The following is a 17,711-nucleotide window of genomic DNA, read 5'->3' on the forward strand; positions in this document are numbered from 1 at the left end:
TGGTGGGCTAATTAATTTGAAATATTTGACTACTCTCCCTGGAAATCCCCCTTTGGGCCTGCCTTGCTGTGTCTGCTGTGTCACCTTTACGGGCTGCTGTCATTTTCTCCCCGTTTGTGCTCACACTGCATCCCTGTGGGGCTGTTCTGTTAATAATCTTCCCCAAGACGGAGCAGCTGAACAAACTTTGTTGAGTTTTTTTGCTGGAAAAAATCCTATGCACTTCAGGAACCAGTGGCACAAAAGGTAGGTTGCTAGGAAAGATGCAGGAACGTGAAGGAGAGACCTGCTCATGTGAACAGTAGCCTTTTTTAGATGTCGGAAGTATGGCGATACTGAAAGCGTGGAGAGAAAGGGTTGGGCCCATAATCCCTTGTCCTGTCTTCTACATGTAGATAGTTTGAGAACAGAGACTACAGTCATGCAAGTAATAAACATACAGTGGTACCTCAGGTTACATACACTTCAGGATACATACTCCGCTAACCCAGAAATAGTACCTCGGGTTAAGAACTTTGCTTCAGGATAAGAACAGAAATCGCGCGGCACAGCAGCAGCGGGAGGCCCCATTAGCTAAAGTGGTGCTTCAGGTTAAGAACAGTTTCAGGTTAAGAACAGACCTCCAGAACGAATTAAGTTCTTAACTCGAGGTACCACTGTATAGGCTTCCTCCAGGTGCCTTGTGCTCATACGCCAGTCATTATATGGAAATTCTTCAGTTTGGTTGTGTACTTTTTGATGTTTGGTTTGTTGTCAATGACTACTTTTGTTTCGTTTGTAGTTGCTTTTTAAAATATGTTGTAAGTCGCCTTGAGCATGGTTTTAACTTTGGAAAGGTGGCATACAGATAAAATGATGGCTGGCTCGCTGAATTGACCTCAACCCCCCTGCAGCCACTGAAGTCCCTGCCTTGTTTTAATAAATAAAATAAATGCCAGCAGAAAAGCTAAATCTGTATACTGCCCTTCATCAAAAGGTCTCAGGGCGGGTCACTGCATAAAAATACAAAATGAAAACATAAAATGCATAATAAGAACAAGAACAAAACAAGCCCATACCATATACATGCACACACAAGAGTATTTGCTGGCAGAACAGCTGCACTGCTGGTGTATCTGTTATGATAACTGGCACATCTGGCATTCTAGTGGTGCAAAGCAGTTTCTGCCAAATCCGGTGGCTCCTTAGCTGGCAGAATTTGCCCTAATTCTAGTGAATATTTTAGATTTTTATTTGGCTGTGTCATATAGCTAATAGTGAAGTGGAGCCGTTGTTAACTTGTTAATGCTTTTTTTTTAGTTTCAGCAAATGGGGTGGGGGGAAGGCTCAGCATTGCCTTTTATTATTGTGGGTGGCAAGAAAAAACCTTTTGCTTGAAGAGATTTGCATCCCTCAGATGTTTGCATCTATGTAGTAATAGGACTTGGCTTAAAAACAAAGTGGCAAGCATCTTCCCTTTCCTTTCCCTTCCTCTAGTCTATCATATGTTGCATAATTCATGGCATCCCAAAATCAATATGCTTATCTCAAAGAACCATATAAATGTAAATTAATTTAATTTATCATTGCTTCGCCTTTGTCACTCGTATTATTTTCATCTGGGCTGCAGCAAAAGCCGACTCCCTCATTTTTCTTGCCTGCCATGTAAATAGCAAATACGGACCTCCGGAACGAATTACCGTATTTTTTGCTCTATAAGACTCACTTTTTCCCTCCTAAAAAGTAAGGGGAAATGTGTGTGCATCTTATGGAGTGAATGCAGGTTGTGCAGCTATCACTGAAGCCAGAACAGCAAGAGCGGTTGCTGCTTTCACTGCGCAGCGATCCCTCTTGCTGTTCTGGCTTCTGAGATTCAGAATATTTTTTTTCTTGTTTTCCTCCTCCAAAAACTAGGTGCGTCTTGTGGTCTGGTGCGTTTTATAGAGCGAAAAATATGGTAAGTTCTTAACCCGAGGTACCACTGTACTGGAAACATAAGGTGTCTTTGTAATATATGCTTTATTTACAAAGGTAGTAGTAGTGTGTTTGACCAAACTGCGGGAGGCAGTGGAAGACAGAAGTGCCTGGCGTGCTCTGGTCCATGGGGTCACGAAGAGTCGGACACGACTAAACAACAACAACAACAAGTAGCAGTGTATGTTGGGTGGGGAGCAAAGTGGCCCTGCTACACACTGGTGAGAGCCAGTGTGGTGTAGTGGTTAAGAGCGGTAGACTCCTAATCTGGGGAACCGGGTTCGCGTCTCCACTCCTCCACATGCAGCTGCTGGGTGACCTAGGGCCAGTCACACTTCTCTGAAGTCTCTCAGCCCCACTCACCTCACAGAGTGTTTGTTGTGGGGGAGGAAGGGAAAGGAGAATGTTAGCCGCTTTGAGACTCCTTAAAGGGAGTGAAAGGCGGGATATCAAATCCAAACTCTTCTTCTTCTCTACACAGCAGCAGTTGCACTACCTATCATCAGTTACTCAGAGAAAGACTCTGAACCCCACAGTGCTTCTTCTGCCAGTCTCCCTACTCAAAACTCCCAAGGTCCTGTTTCTTCTCTGTCTCTGCTCCCCTCTCTCTCTGAAAATGGACCATCACCCTCCAAGCTCCAATGCTCATGCCAGAAAACACAGACTGATTCCCTGTCACCAGGGGCCACCCCCTAACCCTGGGTAGTCCAATGCAGCCCTCAGTGCCTTTTTTGTGGCCCTCAGCAACATCTGATGTTCTGTCCCATCCTTCCCAAAGCTGGGTAAGTGAGACCTAGGCTTTGGGGAGGTAAGACAAGGGCTCTGACATGGTCCTAGAGTCCTCCCACCTCCTTGACAAAGCCTTGTTAGCACCTTCCCAGCTTTGGGTAGGAGGAGGTAGGGCTCTAGGACCCTGCCTGGCTATAGTTTTGAAGAGTTGAAAGCTGTTTGAGAGAGAGAAGGCTTCCCATAATATAGGGACATATTTCTTTTGTGTCCGTGTTGTCTCTGATTAAAGAGACTTTGCAGAGTTTGGGAGACATTACTAACAGCTGTGAGCGTAGGATGAGCACACACCCCGTGAACAGCAATCCCTTTTTCAAACCCAACTTCAGCGTTTTTTTGTGGGAGGAGGACACAAAACCTACCATAGTCTGCCTCCAGCCTTCTTAGTATGTGAGGAGGCTGCAGTTCTATACACACCCGCAAATAAGCGCTGTGAAACTCTGGACCGCAGTTTGAGTCGCACACTTCTGACTCACCAACAGTTCTGTGAAATCCAGAATTGGTGCACCAGATGAATAAGTTGCCAGTTCCTACATTGTGTTCAGTAGTACATGCAGGCCTAATAATGATTCTTACATGTTTGTGCTGACACAACGATCAAAAGAGTACATCTTGAATTCCTCCCATTAATCAATGTTGAATTATGTTGTGTGAAATGTTGAGTTATTGGATTACATCCAGCTAAGTTTGAGTCAGAGTACACTCACTGAAATTAATGAACTGAATTTGGTTATGTCATATAACTTTTGATGGGTCTGTTCTGAGTAGGACTAGCATTGCCTGCAAGCCATTATTATTAGTATCTATAGTCTTGTTTGGTTCTGAAAGTGGAACTTGTATTGCATTTCTTATATATTGATACATTTTTGTTAGGACTATGTAAAACACTTAGAAATTCCTGCTGAAAAATGAAGCTGTATATAAAATGCATGCACACATACACAACACAATTAAGCCCCTTGTCACAAACAAGCTTGCAGGCTGACATGCATTTTATTTTTTAATGTGGAAATGATTCTTTTGTGCGGAGGAAGATTGAGTCATGAGCTGGGGCAAGCCCCCACCTGCAATCTGAATTGGTAAAGCCCAAATGCAGTCCTACCACCCCCATGAAAGGAAGACCTTAGATTTGACTTGCAACCCGGAGACTTTCTTCTGAGCATGCATGCCTAGAATAACTTGCACTGAGCATAGGAAATATGATTTGCTCCAAGAGCTAAAAATTTATCTTTGGGAAAAGCAGGCTGATATGTTTCCCTTTCAAATGTCAGGAACCAGATGCTCTGCAGGCTTTCTCTTTTATCTTTTTTACAGCTCCAAAAACGATCTCTCTGATAGCAAAGAAACAAAATAAGCAGCTCATTGTATCCAAAATCTGTTGGTTTTTTTTTCAAATTAGTTTTTATTAATATTGCTATGATTCTGATAGAACTTCTGAATATTCGTTATTGTTTCAGGCTAGACTCATTTATTCTTTTTATTGGGAAACCAAAAGGAGGTGGTTTAGGGGTGAATTACAGAAGTGGACACATACTTGAAAAGGGCTCAGTAATGGGGAAAGAAATGCTATGGGTCTTTATTGTGCTCCTATAAATCAAGGTGAAACTGAAAATACTTTCTGTCTGCAGGCTCACAATCTGTGAAGTTGTTTACTCTATTTTTATAGCATCTTTCCAACAAGTTGCCAAGGCAGCTTTTTAAACACAAAGGGAAGGGACAGATTATATGTGGTGAGGGGGGCAATCTAATGTAGATAGCTGTGGGGGAAACTTTATTATACATGCACCTTAAAAATGAAAAAATCATGTATTAATTACAACGGCACCTTTGATACCTCAAGCATTAACTAAAGGTGGCAGGTCAAATAAGTTGGGGAAATTAGAATAAAGATCTACACTGGCTTTTATAATGAACATGCAGCCCAGTCTTCCATATTGAATCTGGTGCTTCTAAAATGGGATTTATATGTACAGCAAAAATAATAATTATACAACACAGTAATTTCATCACTGTGAGGCAGATTGATGCTATCTGGGCAAGACCAGAACCATTGTCCCCTCCTCCCTCCCCCAAGTATTCTTGTTGCTTTGTTATTGTTTAGTCGTTTAGTTGTGACAGGCACTCCTGTCTTCCACCGACTCCTGCAGTTTGGTCAGACTCCTGTTGGTAGCTTCGAGAACACTGTCCAACCATCTCGTCCTCTGTCGTCCCCTTCTCCTTGTGCCCTCAATCTTTCCCCACATCAGGGTCTTCTCCAGGGAGTCTTCTCTTCTCATGAGGTGGCCAAAGTACTGGAGCCTCAGCTTCAGGATCTGTCCTTCCAGTGACCACTCAGGGCTGATTTCCTTCAGAATGGGTAGATTTGATCTTCTTGCAGTCCATGGGACTCTCAAAAGTCTCCTCCAGCACCATAATGCAAAAGCATCAATTCTTCGGCAATCAGCCTTCTTTATGGTCCAGCTCTCACTTCCATACATCACTACTGGGAAAACCCCAAGTATTACTATTTTTATACTTTCAGTTTCTGAAAATATTTAAAAGAAACAATGCTCATTATTGCCCACCCCTAGAAAATATGGGCTCCCCACATTGGTGGCTCTGGTGCCCATTGGGTGGAAAGGCAGGGAGACCAGCACTAAATGGAGACACTGAGCAAAGCTAGGCAGCTCCCATCCTCTTCTCTTTTGAGTTCTGCAAGGGCAATACTGGAACTAAGGAAGAGGAACCTGGCAGGCAGTGACATCCCTTGGGCTGTTTGTAGGAAGGCAGGCAGGTGGGAGCTGGCAGCCCCACTCACCGTAACAGGGATGCAGGTGGTGCTGTGGTCTAAACCACTGAGCCTCTTGGGCTTGCTGATAGGAAGCTCAGCAGTTCAAATCCAAGTGACAGGGTGAGCTCCCATTGCTCTGTCCCAGCTCCTGCCAACCTAGCAGTTCAAAAGCATACCAGTGCAAGTAGATAAATAGGTACCACTGCAGCAGGAAAGTAAACGGTGTTTCCGTGCACTCTGGCTTCTGTCATGGTGTCCCATTGCACCAGTAGCGGTTTAGTCATGCTGGCCACATGACCCAGAAAGCTGTCTATGGACAAACACCGGCTCCCTCGGCCTGAAAGCGAGATGAGAGCCACACCCCATATTCACCTTTAACTGGACTTAACTGTCCAGGGGTCCTTTACCTTAACCTTTTACCACCCGCATGGAATAGCCTCTGTTGGTTCCCCACTCCTGTTTTAATGGACAATTGTATGCGTGCTCTTCTCATAAGCGAAGGAGAGAGCAATGCAAACTGTGCTACCTAGAAAGAGCAAGCATTTGGCGATGGCACCGAGAAAAATATTCAGGGCAGTAGGTCACACTCAGATTAGTCCTGCTGAAATCAATAAACATCCGTAGCTTAGGTGCACTAATTTCAGTGGCCTGGCCTGAGATGGACTTGGATACTATCCCAAATGTTCCTTAATTTCAGTGGGTTTGCTCTTGGTTGAATACCACCCTATATGTTTAATTCTGTGGTGGGCATGCGCATTACTTTACCCATTCAGCAGCTTCAGGTCCAACTACTGCCACCCGCAAATGCCACCAGCCTGGTCTTTCCAGCCATTCCAGTGCAGTACTTGGCCAGCAAAGCGGATTAGAAAAGGTGGACATGTGCATGGTTATGTATGAAGAGCTGAATTCCTGAGGTGCAAATGCATTTCAGAGCATTTAGAAGACAGCAGCCGTTTACGGCATTTATAACTCCCCTCCCCTTTAGCCCAAAAGGCTCTCAGAGCAGCTTACAAAAAAAATCAGTATTAAGACTGTCCCTCCCCCCAGGCTTACAGTCTAAAAGGACATTAAGGGGAAATGAATGGGGAGGAGGAAAAAGGAAGCAGAAGCGCAAGGTCTTAAAGCTGCAGTTCCGAGCACCAGCTCCTCACCAATAAATCAGCAGCGGTTCTGGCTCCCCGTTCCATCTCTCAGTTCCAAAAATCCTTTTAATACAAAGTCCTCAAATAGAGGACATGTATATTAAACTGACAAGGACAATCTTTTTTTATCAGGGAATGTTTGATTCCAAATCAAGACAGTGAAGCAGCATATATCATTCCCATGGAAATCACCGGTGCACGCTTGCAGAGGTTTTAGCAAGCAAAAGTAGGAAGCAGGTGTATAACAAGGCATGCAAGCCCATTCTGGGGAAGGTAGGTGGCAGGTGAAAATCCATTTAGTGTCTATCGAGAAAGGGAGATCCGGACAGTGGTCTTGCCTTGTTTGCGTGCAATGGGCGGGGGCAGTCGTCTTCCACCAATTGCAGCCTCCAGTTGCGGGTCCTTGGCAGCGGGAGTGCTTTTCCGAGAGGCAGGAATCCTGCAAATACAGTGGTACCTCAGGTTACATACGCTTCAGGTTACAGACTCCGCTAACCCAGAAATAGTACCTTGGGTTAAGAACTTTGCTTCAGGATGAGAACAGAAATCGTGCTCCGGCGGCGCGGCGGCAGTGGGAGGCCCCATTAGCTAAAGTGGTGCTTCAGGTTAAGAACAGTTTCAGGTTAAGAACAGACCTCCGGAACGAATTAAGTACTTAACCTGAGGTACCACTGTATATTCTCTGCGGTGGTTGCTGGCATGTCCAGTATATGGCAGCATAAGGCATGTGAGAATGTCACACGTAGCATTTCCCACAACACAAAGTTACATATAGTAATCAAAGAAAACACTACATTTTTATGGTGCAGGGTTAGAATGCAGTAGAAATATCTGAGATGTAGATATAAATATTTTCATTGAAAGATTTTCATAGATGATGGAGGTACAGAAAACATCCATGTTTTCAATTCATATAGTCCTTTCTATGGGTCAGTTACATTCAGTGTGAGATGCTGCTGTCATAGGCATTGTGAGGTTTTGGGGGGATAGAAAGTGGGGGGAAAGAAAGGGGGGCAATGCATAGTTCGGAAAGTACCCAGGACTCCTTTCCTGATGGATTTTGAGTGGGCCGAGAGCACATGGATGCTCCAAAGGTCTCACCGTCACATCAGAATCATCACTGTTTGCTTTTGTTAGGTGGGATCAGAGTGTGAATCGGTAAGCAATGATTTGCGTGTAACTCCAAAAATGTTATGGAACCAACCTGTGGTAGCTTGATGGGTAAGAATCTTAAGAGGAAGAAAATTGATCCAGCATATCTTCCTTGAATAGCAGTCATTCCATTAGCTGACATCTCAAAGTTGAACACGGTGATCATAATTTTGACAGTTTGATTGAATAGTCCCTTTAATGGACGTTCCCTGTTGGGTATTTGAGGAACCATTTAAGTGGATCGTAATAAATCTAAAAAATGACACGTTAAATAAGAAATCATGCATGCTAGGTCTCCGTTGTCATTTCTGCAATTGAAAATGCACGTTTAAGAGATCTATGCTCTCCTAGGAGGAAGTCATTACTATTCTGTGTAGTTATTGAATGAAATATAGTTTGCGTTAAGGGTAACTGTATGCTTCCACTTGGAGCTCTTTGTTGCAAACATAAAGCAAGGGGAAAATAAATGGCATCCCAGCAGTTTTCTTCCTAAGTGGTGCCTTTTGCATGTGAATACTTTATTCTCTTGCATTAAGCAAGTCTGCTGTATAAAATATTGTAGAGAACCTAACATGTAGCCTTTCAGCTTCGACAGAGCTTTACAAATAATTTTTTGGGGGTTTCTATGAAGATAAATAGTGGTTTTCACTGAAGCCTAGAAACAGGGAAGGTCTTTTGCATAGAAAAAAAAGCATGCATTTACAACATTACTATATTGCTGTAACACTTATAAATATGTAAGCAGCCATTCCTGGATGGTGCTTTTGCCTTGCTTTTTTTTAATCCCAGGATTTTCCAAAGTTATCTTAGGGGTATATATATACTCACCCTAGCATCTGATTAAACTTTTGTTGGAACCATCTATCAGGAAGTGGTTTGCAATTGTTGGTTTCCTCCCTCAATAAATGAGGGGGTTAAATGAGAGATGGAAGCAGGAAGATGTGGCAGAAGAACAGGAGGCCTGGATAGCTTTTTGCTGTGTGGCAAAGTGATGCCTAGGAGCCTCTCTCACATGGACATCAGATGGCGTAGATTGCAAGGTTCCCTTCATTTGGCGAAGCTCCATTTGTTGTTATGTGAACAGGGCTTGGCTTGCTTGGTTGGTCCACACTTGAAACCCTTTGCAAATAGAGAGGAATAGCTAGGGTTACCATATGTCCAGGATAACTAGGACATATCCTCTTTTTGATGGCCAACATGCCCATTTGGGTAGATTTTTACAATTTAAAGGAAATGTCTGGGGGTTTGGTGGGGGGGGTTGGGCTGGGGCTGCTCTGCATGCTGCAGATGCTGCCAGCCCGAGCTGGGGAAAGAGGCACATAGGCATGGTGGTGGCAGGCCCACACCTGTATGCCTCTTTCCCTGACTCGGGCTGGCAGCAGCTCAAGCTGTCGTCCTTTTTGCTCTTCGAGATATATCGACCCTAGGAATAGCAAGCAAGAGCTGGCGAGCGATAGGCAGGGGAACATATTTAATAAGCACAGAAAGCAACAGAAACATTTTAACATGACTCTATTTATGGCACAAACAGCTCAAAAGTCATGTACAATTAAAAGTTAAAAATTCTGTGTTTCCATATTCTATGAATATAATTAAATGAGTTCAAGATGAAAATCTATCCATTTCTAGGGTGAATTTTAATTGCTCTTATTCTCTCTGTGTGTGTCTTTAATGTCCTTATGTACACCAGTAAGAAATACCAAATATTAAGTGGCATATTAAATAACTGAATCAAAAAATCTTTGTTATTATTTTTTAAAATTCTACCCACTCTCCCAAGTTGTTTAGGAGTGGTTTACAAAAACCCCTTACCCTTTTTTTTTATCCTCACAACTGTGCGACTGTTTCAGGCTCATCCAAAGAGCTTCATGGCTGAACTCCAGTCCTTACTCAGCAGCTAACTGCTACACTACACTGGCTTTCTAAATACATATTCTAACAATGTGTTGTTCTGGACATAGTTTGGACAAGTTCAAAAATGCATAAGCATCGCAAGCAAACTACCAAACGCCAACTAGAGATGTGAAAAAGTAAGCAAGGACTCAGTTGTGCAGTGAGACTTCAACTCTCAAATGCAAGAGCAAGATGCGTTTCTGCCTCTTTGGCGGCGCTGCCGTCGTCACAAAAAACCCTCAGACTTTTTTGTGGTTAGGAAAATGATAGGGAAATGCCTTGGGAACTGGGTTGACCATCGCTCGATGCAATTTTTTACAACCTCACTGCAAACAGAAACGAATGCTCGACCTCCATGCAAACGTTGCGGAAACAAAAGGACGAATGCTCAATAATCAGGTTGTTTGGAACAGCCCTACGAAAACAAGGAACTAAACGGAACATAAACAGGGAAAGTTTATAGCATCATCTGAACTGAATCGGCTCTTGGAGAAGATAGGATATAAGTTTGTAGCTTATCAAATTTTATTTGAATTTAAAGGTGGTTCTGGGTCTTCCCTCCCCCGTCCCAGACTTTGCTGTAAAGCTTGAAAATACGTTAGAACGACAGAAATAGCAGCAGAAACAAAACTGTGTATTCTCAGTGAAGCAGAGTTTTAGCAAGATAGGAGATTCTGGGCAATGCACAGAGTACTGCGACAGAAATTGCGGAGGTGGTGCAAGTTTTGCCATCTGGCAAAGACCCTCAGCCAGATGGATTCGCTAATGGCTCCTATATAGTATTCAATCAGGCTCTTCTGAAAGGCGTGACTGGCATCTTTAATTATTCCAAATTAAGAACGAGCATGCCAGATACTGGCTTGGATACAAAATATATAAGCGATGCTTTTTAGAAGGTAAAAAGTCATGGTGCCAGTCACTCTGCTTCATTACATTAGTAAAAGTGAAAGCATGTTAGCCAAATTGTTGCCTTGCGAGTTATTTCTCAAGTATTCGGTGCATCAAGGCAATATTTTTAATGATCTGTTTTTGCAAACTTGTTATTTCGTGGACTTTCAGTTTTTTCAGTTTGAGGAGTTACTGTTATTTCAGTGGATACTATTAAAAAAAATACTTTTCACAAATCTTAATCTATATGGCTGCAACAGAGGGAGAAATGGGGTCACCCCACTCTCTCAGCTGAGAGCCCACCTGCCATTTGCCTCCTACTTTCACTGAACTATTTCCATTCAAGCTGGTTGTTATAAGAACTTTGTAACTTTAAGAAACAGTGCCTGTGTTTGCTGGTTTTCCTCTTCCCTCCCCTCCCATTTTTCTTCTTGTGCTGCATCTTTTAGATTGTAAATATGAGGACAGGAACTGCCTTACTTGTAACTCAACTTATATAAGCTACTCTGGGAGCATTTTTGGTGAAGAGTGGCATAAAAATACTTTAAATAAATAATAGTTTGGGCAGTTAATGTACAGCTTTTGGCCTTCAAATATCTGTGGCCTTTTAGGAGTGGGTGGGATGTTCTTAATGAATCCCACCCCACCCCCAGTTTTATTGTATCTATGTGTGGGGTGTGGGTGTTTATTTGTTTGTCAGTCACTTTGGATAAGAACAGTGCTTTTTTCTATTAAAAAAAATGTTTAGGGGTATTCTCATTTTCCTACTCATTGAAATACTGCCCCTCAATGAGGCCAAACTCAGATTCACAAAATGTTTAGGGGTATGCGTACCCCCAGGGGGGAAAAAATCACTGGATAATAATAAGAATGGTAGAAGAACTGTTATTCTCACCTGTTGGAATTACATGTTGAGTTTGCCTTGCTATGTGATTTGGTAAGGGCAGGGTGTAGTTATAGGGGTAAGGAAATGGTAAAAGGACCCCTGACCATTAGGTCCAGTCGTGACCGACTCTGGGGTTGTGGCGCTCATCTCGCTTTATTGGCCAAGGCGTACAGCTTCCTGGTCATGTGGCCAGCATGACTAAGCCGCTTCTGGTGAACCAGAGCAGCTCACGGAAATGCCATTTACCTTCCCGCCGGAGCGGTACCTATTTATCTACTTGCACTTTGACGTGCTTCCGAACTGCTGGGTTGGCAGGAGCTGGGACCGAACAACAGGAGCTCACCCTGTCGCGGGGATTCGAACCGCCGACCTTCTGATCAGCAAGTCCTAGGCTCTGTGGTTTAACCCACAGCACCACCCGTGTCCCTTTAGTTATAGGGGAGGGTGTAGTTATTTCCTCTTACAAAGCAAGATCGCCCTTCAGAGTAGCTATTATGAGTTGTGGGGCAAGAACTCCCTCTATTTTTGTGTGGGCTTGAGGGCCCTTATATGTCTAAAGGGAGAAGTAGTTAGATCTGGAGGACAAAAGCAGCATCAAGCGTCTGTTGCCAAACCTAGTTTCCTGGGCCAGAGAGGGTCTTTTTACTCCTGAAATTGCATGTGCTTTGACTTCTCCTCTGCTGGTCTCCTTCTAGCATTGCAGTGTAGAGAGAGCCTCAGAGGCCCCTTGGATCACACAGTGAGACCTTATGAAGGTTTAAGGATGACACCCCTTGCAGTGCCAATTGCAAAAGAAAAACTGGAGGTGGAGCAAGGCAGCAAACAACTGCCTGGAACTTTGAACAAGAGCACTACTGTTTGAGACCCGGGATGCATTGCAACATTCCCACTTCCGTGTTCACAAAAAGAATGAATATGGATGGGGTAGGGGGCAGCGATTCTTGCACTGATAAAATAATTGTTGAGAGCGTTACTGAAAATGTGTAAACAAAAATAACTATGAGTGCATCCTCTGATAACATGGTACTGAACCCTTATTTTTGAACTATCTTCCCCCAGTCTAGCTCTGCACCCGGAAAAAACCCTGGTTGCTACAGGGCAAGTTGGGAAGGACCCTTACATTTGCATCTGGGACTCCTACAACATACAGACTGTTTCCATCCTGAAGGATGCTCATACGCACGGAGTTGCCTGCTTGGCTTTTGATTCGGATGGCCAGGTATGTATCTACAGTATTTGGTTAAGACCTAGTCATTTCAGAAGGCCTTTGGAGCACCAGGCTGAGATGGCTTAGCAGCATCTTTCAGTTCTCTTTGTTGCCACCTTAATATACTACCCTGCTGTGTTTTCATTATTTTCATTGAATTGTGTTGTAACTGAGGTTTTAGTGCTTCAGGTGTATATACAGTGGTACCTTGTTCTCAAACTTCATATGTTCGAGTTACAGAAAGGTAGCCGTGTTGGTCTGCCATAGTCAAAACAAAAAATTTTTTTCCTTCCAGTAGCACCTGAAAGACCAACTAAGAACTAACTAATACTAAGAACTAACTTAGTTGGTCTTTAAGGTGCTACTGGAAGGAAAAAAAATTTTTGTTTCATCTGTTCCAGACGTCCGTTCCAAAACCAAAGCGTTCCAAGACCAAGGCACACTTTCCCATAGAAAGTAATGCAAAATGGATTAATCCGTTCCAGACTTTTAAAAACAACCCCCAAGACAGCAATTTAACATGAATTTTACTACCAAAGAGACCATTGATCCATAAATTGAAAGCACTAATGTACTGCAGTCACACAATGAATGAATGAATGAATGAATCAATCAATCAATCAATCAGTAGCTGAACTGGGTTCCCCACAGTCACAAAAACAAAAAAAGAGCCACAAAAAGAAAAACGCAAAATAAATAGCAAAAACAGACAGACCACAGCGTAACACTCAAAACGGAAGTGTGGCACTCAAATCGGAATCGTAACACTCAAATCATCAGCGTAACACTCAAAATGGAAGTGTGGCACTCAAACTGGAAGCATGACACTCAAAACAGAGCACATTCGGCTTCCGAAAAATGTTCGCAAACCGTAACACTTTCTTCTGGGTTTGCAGTGTTTCGGTTCCAAGTTGTTTCAGTACCAAGGCGTTTGAGAACCAAGGCATCTCATTGTGCATTGTGAGCTACCCTGAAAGCTCTGCTGGGGCCAAGGAGGCTGGTTAAAAATTGAATAAGTAGGAACAGTTCATCAAGTCACCATTAGCACTCTGCTATTTGTGGGCAGGGGGTTGTATGCCTTCTAAAATATTTCATAGAGGGGCACCTGATGTTGGCATTTCACAAGCCAGTATACAGTGCCCTTCCTGCCACCCTTGCTTGCTTTCTTAGCCCTCTGCTTGTTTTCTCGTTGGGAACTCTATGCTTCTTCTCTCGGGACCTCTCCAGACATCCTTTTCCTCGTGCATTCATGATGATTTGTACTTTTGACAATACTGGGGCAGTCGAACACAACCCCACTTTCAATACCATTTGCACCTGGAAATGTTTGGAGTTGGTCATACTGTTTCATTTCCAGTAGGTGTACGTCCCACAACTTTTCATACCGCAAGCATTCTGGGTTTTTTTTATTCTCCTGCTTTTGTTGTGTTGTAGTCCCTCCAGAAAGCAATAAGTGGTAGTATTGCAGAGCAGCTAATAAAGCAGAATAAATCTACAACTAATGCACTAAAAAAGGTTTTTAAAAAAGAGGTAAAGGACCCCTGGACAGTTAAGTCCAGGCAAAGGCGACTATGGGGTTGTGGTACTCATCTTGCTTTCAGGCCAAGGGATTATTGTGTCGGGAACCTACTACAGAATATACCTGCAATAAAACACTAGTCTAGAGACTCCCTCAAAAAAAGGAAGAGGAAACCTTTGTCGCTTTTTAAAAGCTATCATTTTGTATCACTGCTGGCATAAACCAAATATTCTGTTTTACATGAGTGAATTTAATACTACCTGTAAACCATCCAAGCTGGTTTCTCAGTTCTGCTGTTCTGGTCTCATCTGTGCCAGGCACGGGGCAGTAAGAAGGAAATTAGAAGCTAATCTGATTTATTTGCTTGAAAATATACTTCTCTGTCCAGAGGAAGGAAATGAGAGAGGCAGGCATCCAGCAGGTTTCAATCATCCCAATTGTTATCTGCAGTAAGCTTTATGATTAATTGCAGGCCGTTGTTCCCTTTTCCATTGAAAAGTTCGGCAGGAATACTAAGAGACAAGAGCTATTGCCACCTCTAAGTGTATATCTACACTGCATACGAAGACTAGTTTCACAGTCATTCCCTCTCCTGGGAATTACAGTTCTGTGAGGAGAGAAACTAGGGAGTTAAGAGCCTCAGCATCCTCTTCAAACTACAGTTCCCCAGATTCTTTGGAGAGGTAGCTAGATGCACCTTTTGGGCTGCTACAGTTAGCTATATTTCAGTGGTGTTTAAATAAGGGCTATTGAAAGATGTGAGACATAATTCTGTTTGCTGAACTGTGAGGCAGGTTTTCATTTCTCGTTTTCCAGCAAGGGTAGTTAAGAAAATAATTTAATCCATAAGATTTGAGGGCTTGTGCACTCTCTGTCAGAAGCCAGTTCTAGTGTGCAAGAGGAGGAGTGCAAGACAGAATTAACATTTTCCCTGTTTCCATTGATTTGTGAGAATAACTTGTTTACAGGGCCTATAGGAGGTTCCCAGCTCAGTATTTTTAAGCAGCCTAGGGAGAAGATAGCCTCATCGTAAGGTGCATGTGGTAGGGTTGCCATCTTTCAAAAAGTGAACACCCAGACATGAAGGTTGTTGAGATTTTTTTGCAATTACAATTATCCGTCACAATTTCTTCATATTATTTCTGGATAGTAGGGAGGAAATATATATATGGGGTCATAGAATTGTAGAATTGGAAGGGACCCCAAGGGTCATCTAGTCCAACCCACTGCAATGCAGGAATATCAGCTAAAGCACGCAAGACAGATGGCCATCCAACCTCTGATTGGAAACCTCCAAGGAAGGAGAATCCACAATCCAAAATTCTTTCTGATGTTTAGTTGGGATCTTCTTTCTTGTAGCTTGAAGCCTTATTGGACCCAGGGCACATTTGGACATCTTAGGAATTGCCGCGGGCACCACAAAATACTCATTTAATAGAAGAAAAACTGGTAGAGCTCATAACCGCCACACCTCAAAAACCAAACAAAACACAAACAACAACAAAAGCAGGAGGCACTGCCTAAGGCAGTTGTTCCCAATTAGCTAGGTACTGCAGAACCCCTGTTTCTCAAAAGCCAGGCCGTTGACACCCTACTTTTGAAAACTTTGATATCTCTATGGCAGCTTTTGTGATGTGAATGGTGTCACAGACGCTCTGGGACCACCAATAGGAAACCACTGCCCTAAGACATACGACCATTGTAATTTTAATGTTGTGAACCACCCTGAGCTCTACAGGCATGGGCTGTATTTAATAAATAGTAGTAATAACCAAAAGAATCCACATCCCCATTTAAAAAATGGGGTGGCAGGGGATCTTGATGGGTGTCAAGGAGTTGTCTGAAGGTAACATGTTGCTCACAGACACCACCCTTCATCTGTTTTCAGGAAGACCACAATCTTTGTTATTCACTCAGAGATTGTAGTCTTTTTTGTGTTGTCCGTCTTCACTGCTGCATTTTCCCCCAGAACCTTTTCACCTGTATGAATGAACGGCTCCAGCATCATCTTCTGTAACGGCAAATGGTTTTGTCGCATTGCCTCACCAATGTTGATGTGCCCATTAGTTGGAGCCTATCCGTGGGTTATCCATGCCAGTTTCATCAGAGCGTATTTCTAATGAACCAAGCCAGTTAAACCAGCCCCATTAATTTTGCATTGCTGGTGATTGGCAGTGCTTTGAAAAGCTTCAAAGGCACTGACGGTTTCCAGGCTCAGAAAGGCTTTGAGGAAATGGTTTCAAAATTTCAAAGGCCACTGTCTTGCAGAGCAAAGATATTTCAGTGTAACAGGAGATTCTCCATTTGCACTGAAATTAATAGCTTTGAACATTTCTTGTCCTTCTAGACTATTTTCTTAGAACCATTATTGTGCCAACAAGTAACAAATTAGTAAGCAGGTTTTCAACTCAGGTGAATGTTAAACCAGACAAGTGTTTCTGCCATCCTTCACAAATGCATATTCATCACCTTATGGCTGCAACGTGTGTGAATGGGCAGATAATAATAATAATAATAATAATAATAATAATAATAATAATAATAATAATAATAAAATTTATTTATATCCTGCCCTCCCCAGCCGAAGCCGGGCTCAGGGCGGCTAACAACAATCAAATAATCAAACAGTCAAATAATCAAACATTCTAAAAATATTTCATTATGAAAATTAATTAAAATCAAGTTGATGGCAACCGATTAAGCAAAATTCTGTGCAGGTTGCCAGAGGAGGGAGTCAGGCTGCGCCCTGACCAAAGGCCTGGTGGAACAACTCTGTCTTGCAGGCCCTGCGGAAAGATGTCAGGTCCCGCAGGGCCCTAGTCTCTTGTGACAGAGCGTTCCACCAGATTGGAGCCGCAGCCGAGAAGGCCCTGGCTCTAGTTGAGGCCAGCCTAACCTCTCTGAGGCCTGGGACCTTAAGGATGTTATTATTTGCAGACCGTAGGTTTCTCTGTGGGGCATACCAGGAGAGGTGGTCCCGTAGGTTACGAGGGTCCTAGGCCGTATAGGGCTTTAAAGGTTAAAACCAGCACCTTAAACCTGATCTTGTACTCCACCGGGAGCCAGTGAACTGGTATAGTACCGGATGAATGTGATCTCGCAGCGAAGACCCCATAAGGAGTCTCGCCGCGGCATTCTGCACCCGCTGGAGTTTCTGGGTCAGTCTCAAGGGCAGCCCCACGTAGAGCGAGTTACAATAATCCAGTCTGGAGGTGACCGTCGCGTGGATCACAGTGGCTAGGTCAGGGCGAGAGAGATAAGGGGCCAACTGCTTAGCTTGGCGGAGATGAAAAAATGCTGCCTTTGTTATAGCTGTAATCTGCGCCTCCATAGAGAGGGAGGTATCGAAGATTACACCCAAACTCTTAACGGACGGTGCTGGCACTAATTGCACCCCTGCAAGAGATGGGAGTTGCCCCCTCAATCCCATATCGTCCCGTCCCAGCCAGAGGACCTCTGTCTTCGAAGGATTTAACTTCAACCGGCTCCCACGTAACCATCCAGCCACAGCTTCC

The 17,711-nt window shown here is 43.4% G+C and overlaps 1 protein-coding gene across 3 annotated transcripts in view; it reads left to right on the top strand.

Annotated features, from left to right (window-relative positions):
* EML6 (EMAP like 6) overlaps window positions 1-17,711 on the top strand; it is a 169,371-nt gene that overhangs the window by 38,522 nt on the left and 113,138 nt on the right. For all 3 annotated transcript variants that reach the window (XM_053383652.1, XM_053383655.1, XM_053383654.1), the window contains exon 3: window positions 12,530-12,689. In XM_053383652.1, coding sequence (XP_053239627.1) covers window positions 12,530-12,689 — 160 coding nt within the window. The remainder of the gene's footprint in view (window positions 1-12,529; window positions 12,690-17,711) is intronic.

This window comes from Podarcis raffonei, chromosome 3, assembly GCF_027172205.1.
Source record: "Podarcis raffonei isolate rPodRaf1 chromosome 3, rPodRaf1.pri, whole genome shotgun sequence".
Lineage (NCBI taxonomy): Eukaryota > Metazoa > Chordata > Lepidosauria > Squamata > Lacertidae > Podarcis > Podarcis raffonei.